Source organism: Sesamum indicum, linkage group LG13 (genome assembly GCF_026168435.1).
Source record: "Sesamum indicum cultivar Baizhima isolate 11 linkage group LG13, ASM2616843v1, whole genome shotgun sequence".
NCBI classification, from domain to species: domain Eukaryota; kingdom Viridiplantae; phylum Streptophyta; class Magnoliopsida; order Lamiales; family Pedaliaceae; genus Sesamum; species Sesamum indicum.
Genome location: NC_142669.1, coordinates 9,597,117 through 9,617,954, shown reverse-complemented (window position 1 = coordinate 9,617,954; position 20,838 = coordinate 9,597,117). Strand labels below are relative to the sequence as shown.

General features: G+C 33.1%; 2 protein-coding genes across 2 annotated transcripts; both read right to left on the bottom strand.

Annotated features, from left to right (window-relative positions):
• Nucleotides 1–8,663: 8,663 nt before the first annotated feature.
• LOC105177020 (uncharacterized) lies at nt 8,664–11,203 on the bottom strand. Its single transcript, XM_011100034.3, has 3 exons — nt 10,938–11,203; nt 9,307–9,512; nt 8,664–9,143 (listed from the first exon to the last, which is right to left on the bottom strand). Exons 1-3 carry the CDS (start codon nt 11,025–11,027, stop codon nt 8,885–8,887), a joined length of 555 nt encoding a protein of 184 aa, XP_011098336.1. The 5' UTR covers nt 11,028–11,203; the 3' UTR covers nt 8,664–8,884.
• Nucleotides 11,204–14,960: 3,757 nt separating this feature from the next.
• Nucleotides 14,961–20,517, bottom strand: CIP7 (COP1-interacting protein 7). The gene is made up of 8 exons (XM_011100035.3): nt 19,922–20,517; nt 19,640–19,819; nt 19,420–19,544; nt 18,817–18,865; nt 18,577–18,729; nt 18,211–18,419; nt 16,333–18,050; nt 14,961–16,268 (listed from the first exon to the last, which is right to left on the bottom strand). The coding sequence occupies exons 1-8, from the start codon at nt 19,978–19,980 to the stop codon at nt 15,297–15,299; spliced, it is 3,465 nt and encodes a 1,154-aa protein (XP_011098337.1). The 5' UTR covers nt 19,981–20,517; the 3' UTR covers nt 14,961–15,296.
• Nucleotides 20,518–20,838: the final 321 nt, after the last annotated feature.

Sequence of the window (20,838 nt, the reverse complement as noted above, 5' to 3'; positions counted from 1 at the left end):
GTTGAGTTTTTGGCGTTCTTCTTTTCTTTTTCTTTTTTTTTTAAATGTGAAAATTCCCCTAATTATTATTGAGATCCTCTATGTTTGTATTTTTGTCCTCTTTCCTCTTGGTTTCTATCATTTTTAATTACACAAAAATACAATTGACTACAAAATTATAGTATTTTAATTTCAAGAATTTAAAATTATAACACTGACATATAAGATTAAAAGCAAAAAACAGAAAATACTATTTCCGACAAGTGGAACAGACTTTATCTTCTCATAAGATAAGTTATAAAATCAAGTCAACTTGAATACGAACTAGTTTACCGTAGTAGACTAATGCCTCGATGATTATGAGTATAGTCATCGTAGTCCACTTTGCATTTCAATCGGACTGCAGTGACGGACTCACTATTTGAGTAGCAACTATAGTCACGTTCAAGAAGAATTAATATACCGACCATCTTTTTTTCATTATTTTTCTAATCTTTTAACACTTTTGTATAAAATGGTGATTTACATAACTATATCAACATCAACGACCCGAGCAGTACATAGATCCGATCAATAAACTCAGTATTCGACTTAAATAAATCACAAAAACTCATCTCGGTACACTGAACAATACATCAATTCAACCAATACATCAACATGACCAACAATGATAAATAAATTATAATAACTCGCATAAAGTATAGACAAATACCCACACGTTCGAATGGTACTCAAATTCATAATTTCAAATTTATTTATATGAGGAACAGTTTTAACCATCAGACTAAAAGTTGTGGAGGAAATGTGTGTGTTATTGTCCTTTTAGGGGTGTCTAGTAAATGAAATATTAATTGAAAGTGAAATTGGTGAATGGTGCAGTTGTTGGAATGTGGAGGACCAAAGCAAAAGACGTGCCATTATTAATAGTAATTGTGGTATTTAAATGTTTTCTAAAATTTGACAACTACTCAAACATTGTGGTGCTAGCCTGCACTTTTCATCATGCCAATAACAATAATAATAAACCTTTAATACTACAACACTAACTCTACACATCTCATTCCACTTCTCTTCAAATTTGCATTCGAATTGTGATCGTTTTTATATTTAAGTATTCAAAAAAAAATTGTTAATTTTAAAAAATTTTGCACTTTTAACTTTTTATTTTCGAACATTCTCAGCTTTTCTCACGAGGCACCTTCCGCAATGCAAGAAAAGGGGCTCCGTGTGGCTAGCAGTCCGTCGACTACTTCCGCCAATAGCAACACACACTCGAACTTCCGCTCGGCACTAACGCAGCGCGCCGACAGGAATAGCAATATCGATAGCAACAGCAGTAAGCTAGATGCAGCAGGAAAGCAGTAAATTGAACACGCGATTCGGAATGCAGATTTTATTGAATTGAAAACTGAATATACATTGGACAATGATGTTAGAGCAAGGGGATCGCCTTGAGGGGATACTAGCACGTAACTACATCAAACTTCTTGAACTCATTCCGCCATCTCAAAACCATACTGTTGTGAAAGATAGCTTACAATTTATTCCTACCACAAAATTGAAAAGTCAGGGCAAACTCTTGAATACACCCCTTACATCATTAAGACATTAATGGCGCATTAAATTAGTGTAATTGCATTTAAATAATTGTGGAACAAATAATTATATAGATATTCCTCTCTGAGTAAACTCCAACTGCAACCCTTTGATCAACAAATGTCTGTTAATTAAAGCTTAAAAACGACATATCAGAAAATCTTATTACTATCATTATTATTACAGACTGTTGGTGAAGTTCTCAACTGTTTTTATTTATTTATTTATTTAAAAAGAACATCTTATAAATGTCTGATAGCCCTTTAATGATGGTATTAATTACCCTCTCTTCCGTCTCCCTCAGGCCCCCTTTAGCTCTTCCCTCTCCAGGTTACTGGTCTATATATGTACACACGCCACCGTGTAAGACGACGGCACATTCGATATGTGTGTATAATTTAAAAGAATAATTATATTTATATTTTTTATTTATAGTTTATATAATTTCTATATTTTGAAAAATTATACATACACCCAATAGAAACATCAACATCATTACATAAACTACTCTACTTTTTGGCTGTTGAGGGGTTATGTAGTTATGTAAAATACAGGGATAGTTTCTGTAAATAGACAATAAATCAAGAGGTGTAAATGTAATTATTTCTAATTATATTTGTTAGATTAAATATAATTATAAGAAAAAGGAAAAATGAAAAAAGCAATTGAACAAAATTGACAAAATAAATTAATTTTAAGTATAAATGGATAGAAAATTTGATATAATAAAAATATATATATAAATAAGAGTCTTTTAGTCAACTCATATTTTTCATGTCAAAAGTTTTTTTTTTTTTTATTTAGGCCTGTCAAAAGTAATTATGCTAATACTTTGGGGCATAATTTAAATATTTTATTATATTTTCTTAAGTAAATAAAACAGAAGAAAAATAAAATAAATAACTGATTCAACCGATAAAAATAAATTAACTTTACATGGACAAAGATTGTCGTTGTAATTAATTAACTAAAGAGATATTTGTTCGTAAAATAATCATATAAGTAAGGGCATATTAGTCTATCCACATTATGTATATCGAAAGATTTTGAATTTCAACCACTATCAATTTTTACTACAACTTATTCATACAACAAAACTGAAGCGTTTGCAAATGCGACTTATGTTCTTAATCTTTTAGAATTATAAATACTCTTTTAAAATTAAATGTCGTCTAAAAAGTATCCCATTGCGACAACCCCTTGTATGGGGTATTTATTAGACGTCCGTTAATTACAAAAAATATTTATAATTAACCCCTATTATTATTTTCTCAGAAGTCATATTTTTTGAGCAAATTCATTTTAATTATAGTATGATCTAAATAACTGAAAGCTGTAACAATCGATATTCTAATTATTAATATCAAATATTTATAACTAATTAATAATTACTATTAGAGTAGAATCGCACACCTCACGTTGGTAGAATTCCGAATCCATGACTATGCTTCAGTTTCGCCAACTAAATTATGCTTCATTGACAAAAGTTGCAATCCGATCACTACAACACAGCAGTAGCAAGTCTTATTAGTTGAAGTGGAGACCATCAGAAGTGAATATTGTGTTTCAAATTTTATTGCATCTTCTATTTTATTTAACATATACACATGCATGTACAAAGAAATCGGCATTTATTTTATTTGAAAAAATATTTGTGCACGCGAATGTGTATATCTATACTAATAAAAAGAAAAGACTCTCCACAGTTACAAACGACGGTTATGACACTTACCGCACCAATTTTGTATAAAGCCGAAAATATTATCCGACCAATACGATAACTAACTTTTTCAAATTTCATATTAACTAATAAATTAATTTTCTTTTTGAATGTATTAATTTATATTTTATTTTTATTTATAATATATTATAAAATATAAAAATTTATTATATGCACATAAAAATAACGTATTTTCGATAATTAATTTTAGTTAAAATAAAAAATGCAATATAATTCAAAATAGAAAATTTCATTGTGGGGGCGAGGTCACGGAGGGTTGTCCGGCAAGACTGGTAACGCCGCGTTTGGACTTGGGAAAAAAAGCAAGCAATAAAATAACTATTTATTTGAGTCTATGGCAATGCAGCAGATCTCGTGCAAAAGTCCAAGTTAAAGAAATGAGGAGCCAAACAAAACACGGGAGGAGGGTGGGGGTATGAACGGTGGTGTCGGTTCATTTATCATGATTGGATTCAACATGAAGCTACCATATCATAAGGATGAATATATCAAAATATGTATATATATAATTATTATTTATTTTAAGGGTAAATTAACGAATTTTATTGAAATTTTTTGTAATTATATTTATTTTTTTGGTTAATTGAAAAATTACGATTACTTTTAAAAAATTAATAATCGTCTAACAAATATTTTTTTTGTGACAATTGATTGTAAATAGTACTTATTAGATAATTATTAATTTTAAAGTGGTATTTATAAATTTTTAAATAAAAAATAGTAGAATTATAATAAATTTTAGAAAAGCCCAAAACATATTTTGACCTAATTTTGAAGTAGAATATTAATTACAAAGGTTTTGAGAAGTAGGGCAATGATCGGTGGGGGTGGGGGGGGGGTGGGGTGGGGTTGTTCGTGTTGACAACAAACAAACTATAAATGTCAAACGTTTACATCCAAAAACAGTCACGTCGTTGACCTAATCAAATACTATGATATATGGTCATGTAGTGAAAAACTTTGCTGCTCCCCCCCCCCCCCCACCTTTTTATTGTTGCAATTATTTTAAAAAAATAATTATTACATTTATGCTTTTATTCTATGATCTGTTTACATAAGTTATTTATATATATTTTTTGTATAATTACGTAAATTACTCATGATAGTTTAAAAATATAGGTAGTTTGTATAATTATTTTAATTTTTTCTTGGGAGGGGGAGTATGTGTGTAATTTTTCGAAAAGTAAGGGACGGCTTGTATAAATAATGTTGACGATTCTGATGGATATATATTTAATTATTCAAAAGATAAAAATAATTTGTGTAAATAGATCATAGATTAGAGGGTGTAAATATAATTATCTCTTATCATCATTATCATTATTATTATTATTATTTCTTTGGAAAATAATATTGCGTATTTATAAATGAAGATTTCTTATCAATGAAATTCAAGGAGGATCAGTGTTGGTTTCTCAACTGCCCTCCAAGCGACTCGAATTCATGATCAAAGCCATAGGTCCTTTCTTGGTATGAGTTGTGGCCCTTAATTATTTCTTCTTTTTTTTTTTCAAGAAAATAAAATTTCTTATTATTTCGATGCAGATATCGATATTTATTGGCTCAATTTATAAGGACGAATCATTTCAAGTCAGATAATTATTGGTTTTATTCCCTATATCAGTATGAGAATTGTGTCGGTAGGTAATTTATAAGTACTTTTGTTAGCGAATTATGGTATTGAGTGCATATTGATTCACAATAGTGCATGAAGTTGATATCACCTGAACTTTTTGCAATAAAAAATTAAGATCGGTGATAAACTATTATATTAAATTTTATTTAGAAAACGGAAATAAGTTTCCAACTAAGAGAAAAAGGAGAGGAATTTTCAATTTTATTGACTTCCTATGTCCGTCCGTACCATATTGCGTAGCGGATGACGAAAACACCAGCCCGGCCCGAAAATGGACACCATCTCAGCCCGAAAACACTCACTTATGTTCTCAATTACTACAACAGGCTTGTTCGGGCCCGCCCGGTTTGTCCTCTTTTAGGCCCGACCTGAACATTTCATTTAAAATATTATTTATTCGGATCAAATTTGAATAAATAAATAACTAAAATAATTTATTATCCCTATTATATGATTAATTAATATCTACAATTTGACACTAATCACGTAATAACAAGATCCAATCAGACCCGACCCGAATTAGAACCCCACAAATTATTGTCAACGAATAAAAATGAAATATTTACTCTAATTAATTAACGTCATGCCAATGAAGTCTAACTTAACCAGTAAAGTCGAGATTTTGTTACAGGTTCGGTCTACTGTAATAATAATAATTGTTGGTCAATTATAAATAATTAATATATTAATTATTAATAATTAAAATTCATAATATAATTATAATTAATTTACTAAAAAAATATCGTCTCTTTGTATTTATATATAATTAAAAAGGGTTGTATTTTTTAAATAATTTTTATTTAAAAAAAAGGGGGTTAGGAATTAGGGAAGAAAGAAAAAATTAAAAAAAAAAAGAGTGGGATTAATGATAATGAGAACGTGTTAATGATTTAATTAGGGGGAGACAGAGCACGTGGCATGATTCCTAACAGCCTGTTATGCTCTTCATTATCTCTAATTCAACACATATTTTTACACCTAAATTAATATTTCAACTTGTCATTTTAATTCTTTTTTAATTATTCCATCTTTTTGCTAATCATATATTCATATAATATATATCTTGTAAAATCTACCTGTTTTTAGATATTTCTCCAACTATTATATATTTTAATTTTGTAGTTGATATTTCAAGAGCCTCTAAATCTATTTGTTTTTCCTTTTTTTATATATAAAAATATATATATTGAGTTTTCATGTAATTCGACGACTGTTTGATGATTTTACGTCGATATTAATTTTTTTTCATTAATTAAATGGAAATATATGGGAAATTTCGTAGAAATGCGCTAATGCAGTAAACAAATTCAGGAGTGTTTGCAATCGTTTTAGATAAGCGATTATCATCTTATTGCTATAAAAAGAGTATTTTTTTATTTACAACTTCTGATTTTAAACGGCTTCAATTTAAGGTAAATAATATCTAAGCAACTCCCGCAACTTATTAGTAAAATTAAAAATTAATTTTTCAAAAAAAAACATTCTAACTTTTCACCGATTTTTAACTTACAATTGTATATTAAATGACAACATATATACAATTTTTTTTATTAAAAAATAAATAAATTCCAATAATTCATTTCGGTACCATTAATGTCTTTTTTGAAAAAGTATATATATCCCTACAGTTAATAGCCGTCTAACAAATATTCTTTTGTAATAACACATTGTAAGGATATTTGTGATTTTTCAAAGATCAGAAAATATAATATATAGAGAGGGGGAGGGGGAGGGGGAGGGGGGGGGAGACATGTGCAAAGTGTACTATATGTAATTAAAGAAAGGTGTGACAACAATAAGCAAGAACATTACAGGGATGAGATGAGATGAGAGAGACTCAAACAACATGTTATAAGAACTATTTATTATATTTATTTTAGATCATTGGTGGGAAAAAGAAATACAATTATTGAATTTTAATTATTTACTAATGATTAAGGTACAGATGTATCAGTTTGTACTCCATTTTAATTTTATTTTTCATGTGGCTGCTGTGTAAGTAATAAATGGTATTGCAATTACATTTTTATTTTATGTATATAGTGAATATTTATATATTTTCCAATTTGGGTGAATAAAAAAATTATTTATAATATTTTTTTATTTTGTTTATTAGTCGAGTTTAGGGAATGTGGATGTAATTTATGTATTAATATGTAGGTGGATCTTTTGAAAATAAAATTAGTAAAATTTAGAGCAAAGATTAGTTATTTAATAAAATAATTGAAGTTGAGCATAAGTTCAAAAAATTATTTTTTTTAAAAAAAAAACTGGAAAAAAGTATTGGAATTTTTGACTGGGTTAGGACTTGAGCCCATGGACAATTTGGTAGGCCCATGACCCAATAGCCCAGCCCAACAGTTTGATGGCTTTCATGGTTTACAAATGGGCTTCTTCTTCCTGGATTAAACCTCCATTTGTTTCTTTTTTTATTGTTTTTAATTCTTTATAGATTTATAACTAAACTTTTCAATTATAATTCAATTTAATTTTATCAAGGACTTGGGAGTGGTTACTAAGTATGAAAAATTTGAGTTGAAGTGAGAAGTCCACAAACGCAGGGAGGATTGCACTTGGCCCATGCGTGTCCACCAGCTTCACTGATATATTGTCGTCAAGAATCAAGATATAACCATGTGAAAATCAATTCATAGGTCATAATGTCCGTTTAGTCCCAGTAGAAGTCTTGGCAAAGATTTGAAGCGTGTGACGACATTCGAACTTAAGACTACTTGTATTATTGAGCATTATCAAACATGTGAAGGTGTCTTCATCAAGCATCTATGCCAGGCCACTCTTTTCAGCAAAGTGAGGATTCTATTTCTTTACTAGAAGATGACAAGGAATATGATAGTGCCAAGTACTGATACAAGTCAATACCAAGAAACGTGTTTCAAATTCGCTTATAATTCACGCGAATAGTATCACCTGAACGTGACGTTGAAGCTGTGGAATCTTCACAGCAAAGTTGTTTGAGATGTTTGTGCTGCATTCAAGCTTTGATCAGTTGAAAGCATAAACAAGAATGGCGGATGTGCAGTCTTGGATCTTTCCGTGAACAACCATTAATGCTTTGAGCTTTTTTGGAGTGTCGTATAGGGCTGAAAAATAAATCAAATAACTCAATATTCGATTGAAATTGATTGATCAACGCTTATTTGAAATTGATTTATTAAGCTTAACAAAACAAACTCGAACAATTTCTTTTGTTCAATTCGATTAGTGCAAAAATAATAAAATATATTTAAAAATGTCAAACTCGATTCATGTTTGATTTAATTAATGCTCGTTTGAGCTTGAAGAAAGCAATAATCAAACAAAATTCAAACGAACAATTTCTATGGAACTTGAACAATGATATGCCTTACTCAAATAATTTAGGGTCCTAGCTTCATATCTATCTACTGCAGCTAATCACAGGGTGTTGCATTCTTGTTTCACAAAATTGAACATGATTTGAAGTGTAGACGTAATTTCTTTTTTGGTTTATTTTTCAATAATTAATTTTTGAATTAAATTCCATCATACCCATGTTAGAATTATATTTGATCCAATAACTAACTAATCAAAAACCCTTATTTGTCATTTATGCATAGTTGTTATTTGGGCATTCATCCCATCAAACACGGAAACAAGCACTAATACAAGAGCACAGAAATCTCAATCCGGACTGGGAAAGGAAAAAGGATCCAGCAGAAGTTCTCTGTCATGTACGAACAAAGAGAGGACATCCATTCATTCACATTGCATCCACATGCTAGAGGAAAATTGTACAGGGACACAAACAAATAAAAGAAATAGGTATAAGGTTACATATAGTACTTAGCCAAACTAGAATCCTATAGCAATATTAGGTACCAGAGAACTAAAATATGTTGCAGAAAATCCATAGAGCGGACAGCTGTCGCATGCTACCGGTAGTTTCTTCAGACTCACTTAAATGGTGCCATGCCAATTGCGGCTTCGCCTCCATAAGGCGTGGAACCTCCCCTGGCCTTGGAATAACTCACATAATAGAACTCTGAGATTATGCCAGTGAATAAAACGAAAGCTGCTCCCGCTGCAAAAACGCCCTTTCTCACAGTCTCACAAGAGGGAGGGTTTTCGAAAAACCTTGTCCTGTACTTGGTGTGATAAGCATTCCTAACTGAACCAGCCAGCAAACAGACCTCAGCGATGAAAAATGTTATCCTGCATCAGAAGTACTTTAATCTTAATCAATTTGGTCAAGATAAAAAGAAGCACAGGATAGGTTCAGAAAACTTTTTTGATTCTGCAATGTTTCTTCTGTTGCCAATTTTTCTTTAAAATAACTCATACTACGACATGAGATATTCTTGTAATGGGTGCGTACCAGCAAATAATGAAAAGAAGAACAGCACAAGCCCTTGAGCCTCCAGGTTTTAGTGGAGTTCCACAGCAGAAGCATCTACTTGCAGCCATTATAACTACTTGACTGGCCATGAGAAATAGGAATGCACCAACGCCATACCCAGTTGCAATGTCAGAATCATAAACACAATATTTATACATATCCTCACTATCTGGCCTTGCTTTGCCCTGCCAAAAAATGACATAATTCAGATATTCAAAGCAAATCAAGCTGACATGTTCGATGGATAATCAAGCAGGAGGAGAGTCAAAACTATAGATGAAGCAGTTACTGCATAAATTTCAGATTTTTCCATACCTGCCACATATATGCACATATTGAATGATAGTTAGCAGAATTTTTCGGAGGACTCTAAATAATTTTCTGACGTGCAGAATAGGTTCAAGTGATATAAGCTAGAGTTATTGGACTATGGCTAGCATTATGTCTATGTTTAATGTTTTCTGAGTCAACGAATGCCTACAGTCACTGGAGGCAAGGCATTGCACTACGAATGTTGATTCTAGAACAGGGCTCAAAACATGTGACCTCTCCAATTTTAGGACACAAGGCATGGTGAAAAAGCATCTTGACTTGGTTTTACATGTATACAGATATTCATCAGTTAGCAATAATACTTATATGCTATATATATTGCAGAATGGCAAGAAAAATGAAATTATGCATTAAACAAAATGCTAATACAATTAAAAGATTATATAAACAAGATGATTCTTATTATTTGTCAGTAAAATGTAGTTTTGGGTTTATACTGGTATGCTCGAGGATTACTTAATGCATCTCTGTTTTAAAAAATACAAAGAGACCCTCCTACACGAAATCTAGCATAAGTATTACAGAGCAGGTAACTTTTGCAGACTAACATAGGCTCCTCATAAGTTATGCAGCATGTACTTTGTCTAGGAGCTCCATAGTTCCTTACAGCGTTAAAGACTCTTCAGAAAGCATAACGAAGAGCAACACGACACCTTTGTTTGTATACTTCCCTTACTTTGAAAATTGTTGAGCAGGAATTCATAACCAGGAAAACATTCAATAGACATGAACATCTAGTGTAAGAATCCATGCAACAAAATTAACTGCTGCATACCGATAGAAAATTCAACCTTAATCAGAGAATTAAAATCAGCAAAGTTGGCATTGAAATAGTTGATTTTGTTGGTGCTAACACATAAGGTAAACGCTTACAAATCTTCAATCCTTCCCGTATGTACTGCTAAAAAACATTTATTAACAAACACATGATCTACATTAACCTAACCGGAGAAACTAATGAAATATATTCCCTCAAATAATGAAAAAGAAACGAGAGAACATAGTCATTATTACCCGTTACGTTTTCAATTCTCAAAAAACCCAACTCACAAGCCTAAAATCAACAAACGTTCCTCGATTAATGTCTTCCACAGCACAAAAATCTAAAAGAATCTCAAATCAATAAATCAATCATTTCTCGTACAAACACTTGAAATGAACCACCAACCGACAAGTCACAACAGGAACACACACACACACACTAAAGCGGACAAATACACAAACCAATTCACAGAGCTGCAAAGAAAAAACAAAGGAAAAACGAAAAGGCAACTCACAGTGCTCCTTCTCTGCTCAGCAGCAACAGCCAAACCGAAAGCAATAACATCGAAAATGAAGACGGTGACGAGCAAGAGCTTGGAAGCCATTGACAGAGCAGAAGATCTAGATGTTTCAGTTGTTCCTTGTTTCCACCTCTTCAGTTTCTCTCTCTCTCTCTACATATAGATGAGAAAGCAGAGCAGTAATCAACAAGCACAGAGAAAGTACTAAAAAATTAAGAGAGAGAAAGAGAGCGACAGCTCAACGCTTCACCCGCAGCGCAAAGGTACTCCCAACCTAATTATTTACTGCCCAAAAGAATTAAATAAAGAAATTGATATTGGCACTCCACCCAACACTATTGCCACTCCGGAAAAATACGGGCGTGTTTGCAAATGTTTAAATAAATACTTGTAAACTTATTATTCAATTTTTTTAAAATATTATTTTATAAGTGTTAAATGCAATTTATCCCATGATAATATAAAAATAAGCAAAAATTTCTCTATGAAAAATAATTAATAAATTATCTCATTATATTTTAAAAATAAAGTAAATTACCCCTTATGTACACCGTTGTTATGGGAGTAATTTGCTTCATTTATTAAAATATATTTCTATTAATTTTTGAGACATCTCGATAAAATTATAAATATTAAGTTAATTTGAAAAGAATCACCTTTTTTTTGTTCAATTTTGAAATTTTTAAAGGGGTAAATCTGGTAAGTTTATTTTTAAAAACAACTTTTTAGGGTATTCAAATTTATTGGAAAATATAGATATGATTCTAATTAATATACAGAAATTTAATAATTACATAATTGCAATAGGGACCTTTTATGATATTTTGGAAAAGAATTTCACAATTTGCCCCCTCCAACACTTACTTTATGTAATACTTACCCTCTAAATTTAATAGTTAGCTCAATTGACCACTAATTTTGAGATACATTTCAATTATACCCTTATTTATTTATTTATTTATTTTTATGTTTTTCCATCTTTCATTTCACATTTCTTTTCCCATTTTCCTTAGTGTGTTTAGTGTAAAATTTCTATCTTTGACCCTATTTGCCACCGGAAGGACGTAAAGACCTCAAATTAGGTTTACAAAGTTATAAAATAAAATGTAATAGGGTTTGCGACTTGATCCGTGTCATATACGTGAGTTATTGTCTGTTCTAACTTCGTATGAACCTCATAATTTTGTTTTGAAAAGGCGTCTCATTAGAGAGATAAGGCCGTAGGACTTATAAGTCACTTAAACTTCTCGTCTACAACCAATGTAGGACGATTATTTATACCATCAGTTCCCTGACGAGAGGCTTGGGAGAGACCCTTATTCCCACAGACGTTGTACATAGTGTATCTTGAGACTCAATCGACGCTCTATTGCGCAAGGTATTGTCTGCTCTAATTTCGTATGAGTCTCATAATGTTGTTTTAAAAAAATACCGTTATAATTTATTTATATAAATTATTCATGCATTTTGTATAATAGTAGAACCATTCTTAACAGTTATGAATGTCAATGGATTCAGGTTGGACCTGGACCTAGAACCCCCGATTGGGCCAGATTTTGAATTCTTAAATAGGTAGCTGAACTGGTTCGGATCTTAGTGCTTTTGACTCGTCCCCGTTCCTGACCCGCTTCAATTTTTTTTTTATTTTATATATTTTATTTATACTTATATAAAATATATCTGTACATATATAAAAAATATGTATAATTTATTTATACTTACATAAATACATAAATTTAATATTTTATAAATTAAATTAATTATATAAATAATTTATAAATGTTTTAGTGTTTATATAAGTAGCACATATTCTAAATTTTTGATATTCTAATGCCGAAAAGATGGACATATAAATCGACAAAAGAATATCAACCTTTCAATGATATTATTGTCTCATTGATAAAGTTATGATAGTATTTTTTTAAAAGAAATATTTAATAATTTGAAAATATTAATTGGATATATCGGATCCAACTTGAAGGGTTCCAGGTCCGGGTCTGGGTCCAAAATTTTCTTGGAAGGCGGGTCTCGACATTTGAAAAACCCACTCTAGACCCGCTCCGTTGCAGTTTATACTCATAATAAAAAAATATGGGTAATTTGTATAATGATGTTGATAATTTTGAGGGTATATATGTAATTTTTTAAAAAATATGAGTAATTTATATAAATGATATTGACGTTATGTGTAATTATTCAAATGACAGTATTTCTTTTGGTATGAAACGACAGAATTGATTTGTGCAAATAAATTATAATTTAGGGGTCTAAATATAATTATTCATAATTGTTAAAGTTTGAGGGGATAAGCATTAAATAGAGTATAGTACAATCGGACGACTAAGTAATTTACCCTATTAAATAAAATATTGGAATGGTGATCAAATGAGAGGAATGAATAGTGTGTGTCGGTGGTTTAAATTAAGTGGAGCAGATCTATTTGTGTCAACCCCAGTCTACCGCCAGATCTCACCAAATAGTTTGACTTTTGGTTATCAAAACACGTGGCAGAGATCGAGCGGACTGATTCTGGTCCCAATACTCGGGATGTCTACCTTACTCAAAACACCCGAAAGTTTTTTAATTCAAATTGCCACCGACATCTGGTGAATTTATAAACTTTTAAATATATTTAAGAGTTTATAAAATATTAAAAAGTATTTAATAAGACTTAAACAGAAATTATAAAATTGAAAAAATAAAATATTAAGAATTTATAAGCTTTTTTTTTTTTAAAAAAAGAATATAAAACTATTGAATTATTTTTAGGATTAAATTTAATATTTTATAAATTTTATAAATATTTTATAAGATATATAAATTTAAAATAAAAGATATAAAAATTAATAATTTAATATGATGAATAACGATAACCAAGAATGTCACCCCCGATCAATTGGGCGACGACTGCTAGGGGTAGCATCGCCACCTTAGTAAATTTTGACCATTTTTTAAAATTTAGTGATCGGAGTTCTATAATTGTTTAAAAAAACATTTAATTTTAAAATATTAATTGTCACCCTTATATTTACCATCCACATTTTGCCATTACTCCTTATACAATGCAGTAAATGCAATTTGAGCATTTTTTTTTAAAACACATATATATATTAAATTAATTTTACCAAGATGAGTTTCGGGTAGGTCTTTATGGACCCAAGACCCACTCTGGACCCGAATGAGTGTTAATTTTTAGGGCCCTCTACCTGTCCTAGTCTCTCTTTTTTTGGACCCCAATCCGCCCCATTAGGGGCAAATTCCCCGATTCCAGATCCAATTGCCATCCCTACATATGCCTAACTTAATTGGTAAAGATAAAGTTTCATGAATATAAAATTATGGGTTCGAATCACACAAATACATAAATTGTTATTTTTTTTAATAGTACTCGTTAAATAATTATATACTAGTAATCGAAGCACACTTGATATATAATTTTTTTATTATATTTATTCAATTAAATAAAAGAGAATTAAAATAAAATGAACAACTAATCAAAATTGATACAATGAATTAATTCTAAAAGTACATGAATAAAAAAAATATTATTGCTAGTAAATTAACTTTAAAGAGATGATGCATTATAATCACATGGCAAGTGAATACACCTGTTGCATAATTGGTTTCATTCGACCAGTCCTGATCCACATAAGAATCTTCACAAGTTATTCACCAAATCAAAAATTAAAACTCAGGAAAAAATTACCTCGTAAAATCATATACACTAGAAGAAATTTAAATATTTAACCATGACAACTAATCGTAGTAAATAATCATTGATCACGACCATGCAACGGTTGTTGGCCGTAATTTTTACGAGTGTAGCTAAAGTATTGTAATGGAAGCCATGACAAAAACATTTGAACCATGGCAAGAATAGTTCCTATAATTGATAATCTAAGTTTTTTCATCGATTTCTATTTAACCATCGTTAATAATAATTATTTACCAAAGTTTTAGTCCCTAGCCAATAGTATATTTTCTTCTAGTCAGACAAGCAAGGAGGAAAAAGCTACATTACAATCACAAAACATTTCAGATTTTATATATCACACTTACAAAGTAAACCATCAAACAACGAACAATTACAATGAGCAAAAGAATTAATAAAAATGAGAACAAATTTGCATGCAAGAAACAGACAAGAGCTGTGTGGAGTAACATCATGGTTCAAATGTACTAAACTACATAAAACCAGAATCACCTGTTCAAAGCTTCCTTGTATTGCAATTGATAAATTACGACATCGTTCGTCATGCTGCAGCAATGCCATATGCTTCGTAATGCTTTTGTGATGTTCTCTTCCATGTAAGCAGACAGCATAAGGCTCTTTTCGTACATTCTTGATCGAATTCAGGTTCTACGACCAAACAAGAGAAGCCTTCTGAAGCCTTTTGGGATTTTAGGAGAGCTTTCGCCATTGTTCCACTTCTTTCTGGAGTGGCTGAGTTCTGGACTTGTTTCGTAGTTTGGAGGTGGAGTTGAGATATTCATCACAGAAATTTCAGGCGAAAAGGATAGCTTCTTTTTCTCATCACTTTTTTCGTTGATGTGCAACGAGGTGGACTTCGGATTATTTCCAACTGTAGGATCCACTGCAGTCTGAGGGGTAAGCCCGACATGATCATCGACATTAGTTTGTGGCACGGTTTCCATGGATGGATTTTCTGAAGAGATTATGTTTTTATCAGATGAAACCTGAATGGGGTTTTGGTGGACCGGAGTGCCTTTTGGGGAAATAACATTTGCTTCTCTATTCTCGACCGAAGTTACAGTATGCAATATCTTAACCGTCTCAAAATCTTCAATGCTCGTCTTGGCCGGAGTTCTTTCTGCACTTATCGACTCGTCCGCAATTGAGGATACGGTACTTTTGCGATCCCTTTCTTGAATATCAGAAGAACTATGCCTTAAATTATTTTTTGTACCAGTTTTCTTATCTGAAGGATTGACCTTGTCATTCTGCTCCTGAGTTCCTTTTGTCTTCTTTGACGAGGAAGCTGCCGCCACTGAATTCCCCTTTGAGGTCGGTTTCCTGTTTTGGCTGACCTTCGATTCAGGTGATAATTTCTTGTTCGTCGTCCGAGCAGCTGCAAGACGATCAATAGTTGAATTCCTCATAACAGGTTTACGTGACTTCTCATCCTCATCAGTCGGGGCATGAAGTTTAGCCTTCTCAGTTTTTGTAGAAACAGAGTTCTTTTTGCTCTCTTTTGAAGACATTCTTGAAGTTTCTGGTCTAACACCCTTAGCAGCACTTCTTTCAGCAATTCTCTTTTGGCGCAGTATCACTAATTCTTCTATTTTCTTTCTTTTCTCTTCTTCCTGAGTGAAAGAACATGGGAATTAGGATTCAATTGAAAACAATTAATAGATGATAAGACTGTACCTTTGCAGCTTTGCTTCTAATTACTGAGCTTCCGGGAGGTGACATCTTGCTCCTGGGTGCTATGTCGGATTTGCTCCGGCCAAGAGGTCCACTAGAAGCTTTAGACTTTGGTGGTTTTCCATCCACTTTTCGTCCAGGTTCTTTACCAGTCTTGCTGTTTCTTGCACTACCGTTTTGAAGCAGGGGAGCATCAGCATTGTCACTTGTTTTGTGGTTGCTCTGACTTGTAACAGGTTCAATGAGCGAAATATCTTTCCCGTAATCCATTTCAGGACTCCAAGATGTCACAACGTGCTCAGTGGCAGAATCACGCCCAAGCATCATGTAAAGGTCTTCTGGTTCATGGAAATTACTGGCTTCAACCTTTACTTGCGAATTTTCTGGCATGCTATTCTTGGATTGATCAGCTCCAACAAAATCAGAAACCATGAACATGTCGGCCTTAGTCTGAGTTTCTAGTGGACCATCTGATGGTCGAGACTGAACCATGAAAGAATCATCCGAAAGAACATCCCTCTTATTTTCTTGAATCTGAAAGTGGTTGGCGGAGGCTTGATCTGCACCAAAATAATTGTGATCTATATTCCCTCCTGGATTTGCTGATATTTCAGCTTTGCTACCTATGATCCAATCTTCCTCTTTCTGAATCTTAATAATGGAAGGTTCAGTCCCAAAATGAGCATTTTGCAAGTAGTAATCTCCTTCTGATCTTTTCAGAATTAACAATTCCTCATCTTTGCTGCCACTCTTAACAACTCCACGGAAATTTTCCCAACCAACGTTGGCTGCCTGGGTTCCATTTCCAGTGGACCTTTCAGCAAAGATGAAATCATCACTTGCATATTTTGGCTTGTCCAATTTCTTATCTAAAGTAGACAAATTTTCCTCTCCAAGGGCCTTCCGAATAGAGTACTCTTCTTGAACTGGTGTAGTCTTTGAACCCATATCTGCCGATGACGAGTCTGGATCCCTCATGAGGAGGTTTTGGAAGATGTCCCAATTCCCATCTTTCCTTTCTTCAGAATTTGGTGTCCCTTCATTTTCAATATCTAAAGCTTTCCTCAACTTATTGCTAGCTTTCTTGCTACCGTCTTGTACCTTTTTTTCTCGGGACATCGGCTTCTGGTGCCTCTTCAACGACCCAACAGCTGCCTCCACCTGCTGTTTAATGGAATCTGCGTCAACGTATTCATCTTCGTCAGAGGAACTGCTGTCAGAAGAACTGCCACTGTCTTCATTTCTGCCTGCTATGTAATTTATGTTTCGAATAACAACTTTTCTCGAGGAATGTTTACTTTGCTTCTTGTTGCGACTCTTCTCATGCGAAGAAAGACTTGGTTCGTGGTCTTGCTCTTCACTTGAATCACTTCCAGAGCTGGAATGATCAGTTTCATCACTTTCACCATTTTTCATACTGTGTGGTTGCTCACGATTTGCACGTTTTTCTTTTTTCTTAGTAGACTTGTATTTTTGACTATCTTTGATATCCCTATCGACGTACATAGCCGAATCCGGGAAATTTGCCGGCCATGGCGTATTACCCGGGTAATGTGATGCTGCAACGTGCATGCTCGGAAACATATATCCGGGATAGGGCTGAAATATCGGACCTTGAGCATTTTGCATATATGGGGGAAAATGGCTTGGCCAAGCTGATAACTGAGCTGCCCCTTCTGTCTGGTGCTGATTGAACTCCACCGGCAAAGCATTATCCATTCCTTTCATTATTCAAGTACCATATCAATAATCTCTACGTCCAAAAAGGCTAAAAAATAATGTATATTTCACATTTGAAAGATCTATTTGGTTATATTTTTATGGAAGAGAAGATCGTAAACAATTTACAGAAGAACAAGAAGAGTGGATGTTTCACAATACCTTCATTGATATCCAAACTTCCATGTCTCGCGATCGAGTCAGGTGTCGCACTCTTAGCAAGCCCAGTCTGAGATAGGTCTTGACTTTCACCAGCAAACGTAATTCCCGATGTTCCCAGGTACGATGCTTGCATTGCTGCAACTTCGTCCATCCAAATTTTATCGTTGTTCTTTTGTTTGCATAGTTCCATGAAGTTTCCACATGCTACCCTGAACAAAATAAAAGTTACGTGAAAATGAAATAACATTGAAAACAGAATTTGCTAGTCTATCGGGTGAATAAATTTCTTGTTTTTCCATGCCTCCAAGGAGTACGGCACCCAACATTACTTCATGATTTACAAAGTCATGTAAGATTATTTCCTACCTTAAACGCGTAGCTCCAAAAGCATCACTAAAAGATATAAGATCATATATGTAATCCATCTCAAATCCTGCCACCAAAGCACGAGCGTAAGCCATTGCTTGCTCTTTCTTGAGCATCGCTTTCCGGGATTCCAGAACACGCTGGAGGCGTATCCTATCCATGCCAATGTGAAAAATTATTCTTATAGTTACTAGCAACTGTAACTTCATGAATAGAAAGAAATTAAGTATGAGAATTTACTTGGGTTTTTCCTCTTCTTTGGCATCTCCATCAGTTGCAAAGGCAGAACCTGTTGATTCCACTAGTTTCGTTAGCTTGATTTATGTAGGTGAATTAATTTACGAATACTAAGTCAGTACCTGCAGATACACTGTGCTGAAATTCAAAGATGGGCATAGGTTCAGTAAGAGACATCCATAATCAAATAAATCACACCAAACTTTCTATCCTAAGAAAGTGTATAAGTTGGAAATAGAAAACTAGTGCAAAAACGAACTACAAAAGAAGATATTTCGAACAACCTATGTACGAGTGCATGAAACGAGATCAGAACCACAAAATGCAGGCACGTCAAGATATCAGGCGGATTTCCCACAAGTGTTTTTCAGTATTTCTTCTTATCCCTCAAAACTCAGCTTACTGTTGCCAGACATGCATATCATCACCAAAAAAAACTACAAAGGATCTTTAAATGCGAATCATAGTCATATCAAGACTACACCGAAAATTGCATGATAATAAAGAAATTCATTCCAAGAACACACATACTACATTCAAGTTGCAGATGAATAAACTCATCAAAACAAAATAACAATTTCACTTCTCCATTCGATGTTGCCATACCTTGTACGTCCACTGTTCCATTTACTTGTTCATTCGATTCAATTGATCTCTCAATCTGATCTATCTCCCTCTCAATGGTCACAAATCTCTCAAGAACTTCTGGCGTACTAACAAACCTCACAAACCTGAGAAATCAAGACCGGAAACAGGTTTATAACAATAACATAAATGATAAAACTACCCCACCCCACAAGCTAACCCAAAACATAATCAAGAATACCTTTCTAGAGTGGCCTTAGTAAACCATGAAGAAGAATCTGAAGAGGCGGGCCGGAGAGTAATGGAATAACCACCCTTGGAAATTTGATCTTTAGCCGATTTGAGATGGGAAAGGAAAGGTTCCAACAACCCTGATGCTATTTTCTCATTCTTTTTACCAGCAAATATCACAAGATCACACCTTCATTTCACATTCCAAGAGAAGTAATGTCAAACACCTGGAGAACTACAGAAAATTTGAATACAACCTATGCAATTTGGACGGGTAAGTTAAAGATCATACCTGGTCCGTGTTGGTGTCAATTGAAACAGAGCATAATCAAGCAGAGTTCTTGAATCCATACCACACTTCACAAAAATCAAGCATCCACACAAACCAAGAAGAGAAAATTGAGTTCAGAAGTTCACCCTCAGCAGTTCTCCAGCTGGAATACAGAATTCCTTCTTATTTACAAGGCCCGGAATGCAAATTCTTGAATCTGAAGAGTTGCGGATATGTGGAACAGTGAGGTGGGCACATGCAAGTCTGATAACACGAGGGGCTTTTTCAGGATTCATTCAGAACATGGGTCCTACACTTTCCAAGGCCGACACTCCGTGTCTGTAGATTATATATAAACATACACATACACATATATAGATGTGTATGTGTGTGTAGTAGGAGAAAAGGGGGAAAATCAAAGAAGAATTTTAGCAGTTGTTGAGGCGTCACTTCAGGGTTTTTCATGTTACAGTAAGGGTAAGAATGTGGAAATTCTTGCTTATGAAGTCCTCAAAAATGGCTGGTCGGATCACTCACTCATCACTCTGTGTTGTGTGTGAAGATTTCGGGCTTGCTTCGCTTGGCTGTCACTCTCATCAGGAGTGGGGAAAGAATAATGGAGAGTTCCACAGTCAGTGGACCTCCCTTCTTACATTTACCATTTCCTTCTTGGAATATTCTCTCTCTCTCTCTCTCTATTTTCATTAGTATTTCCAAATGCATGGCTTGTGATAAATAAACCCCAATTTATGAAATTTATTCATTATTAATTAGTTTAAATTGGGAAAGATTCTAATTTACGAGGTTTAGTTCAGTGGATGAAATTGAGATCTCATGATGGATTTGAATTTAATCAATGTGTGGGATGTAATTCTACCGCATAATAGGTATTTGTCTTTCTGTTGCTATTGCATGTATTGTTTAAATGTAATTTATCT

Excerpts from the sequence above, each read along its gene's own strand:
- LOC105177020 (XM_011100034.3), bottom strand. The coding sequence starts at position 11,027 with ATGGCTTCCAAGCTCTTGCTCGTCACCGTCTTCATTTTCGATGTTATT. Across the intron at positions 9,513-10,937 it reads CTGAGCAGAGAAGGAGCACT|GGCAAAGCAAGGCCAGATAG; the intron begins GTGAGTTGCCTT and ends ATTTTTTGGCAG. Across the intron at positions 9,144-9,306 it reads CTTCTTTTCATTATTTGCTG|GATAACATTTTTCATCGCTG; the intron begins GTACGCACCCAT and ends CTTCTGATGCAG.
- CIP7 (XM_011100035.3), bottom strand. The coding sequence starts at position 19,980 with ATGGATTCAAGAACTCTGCTTGATTATGCTCTGTTTCAATTGACACCA. Across the intron at positions 18,866-19,419 it reads TGGAACAGTGGACGTACAAG|GTTCTGCCTTTGCAACTGAT; the intron begins GTATGGCAACAT and ends TGGAATCAACAG. Across the intron at positions 18,730-18,816 it reads AAAGAAGAGGAAAAACCCAA|GATACGCCTCCAGCGTGTTC; the intron begins GTAAATTCTCAT and ends TGGCATGGATAG.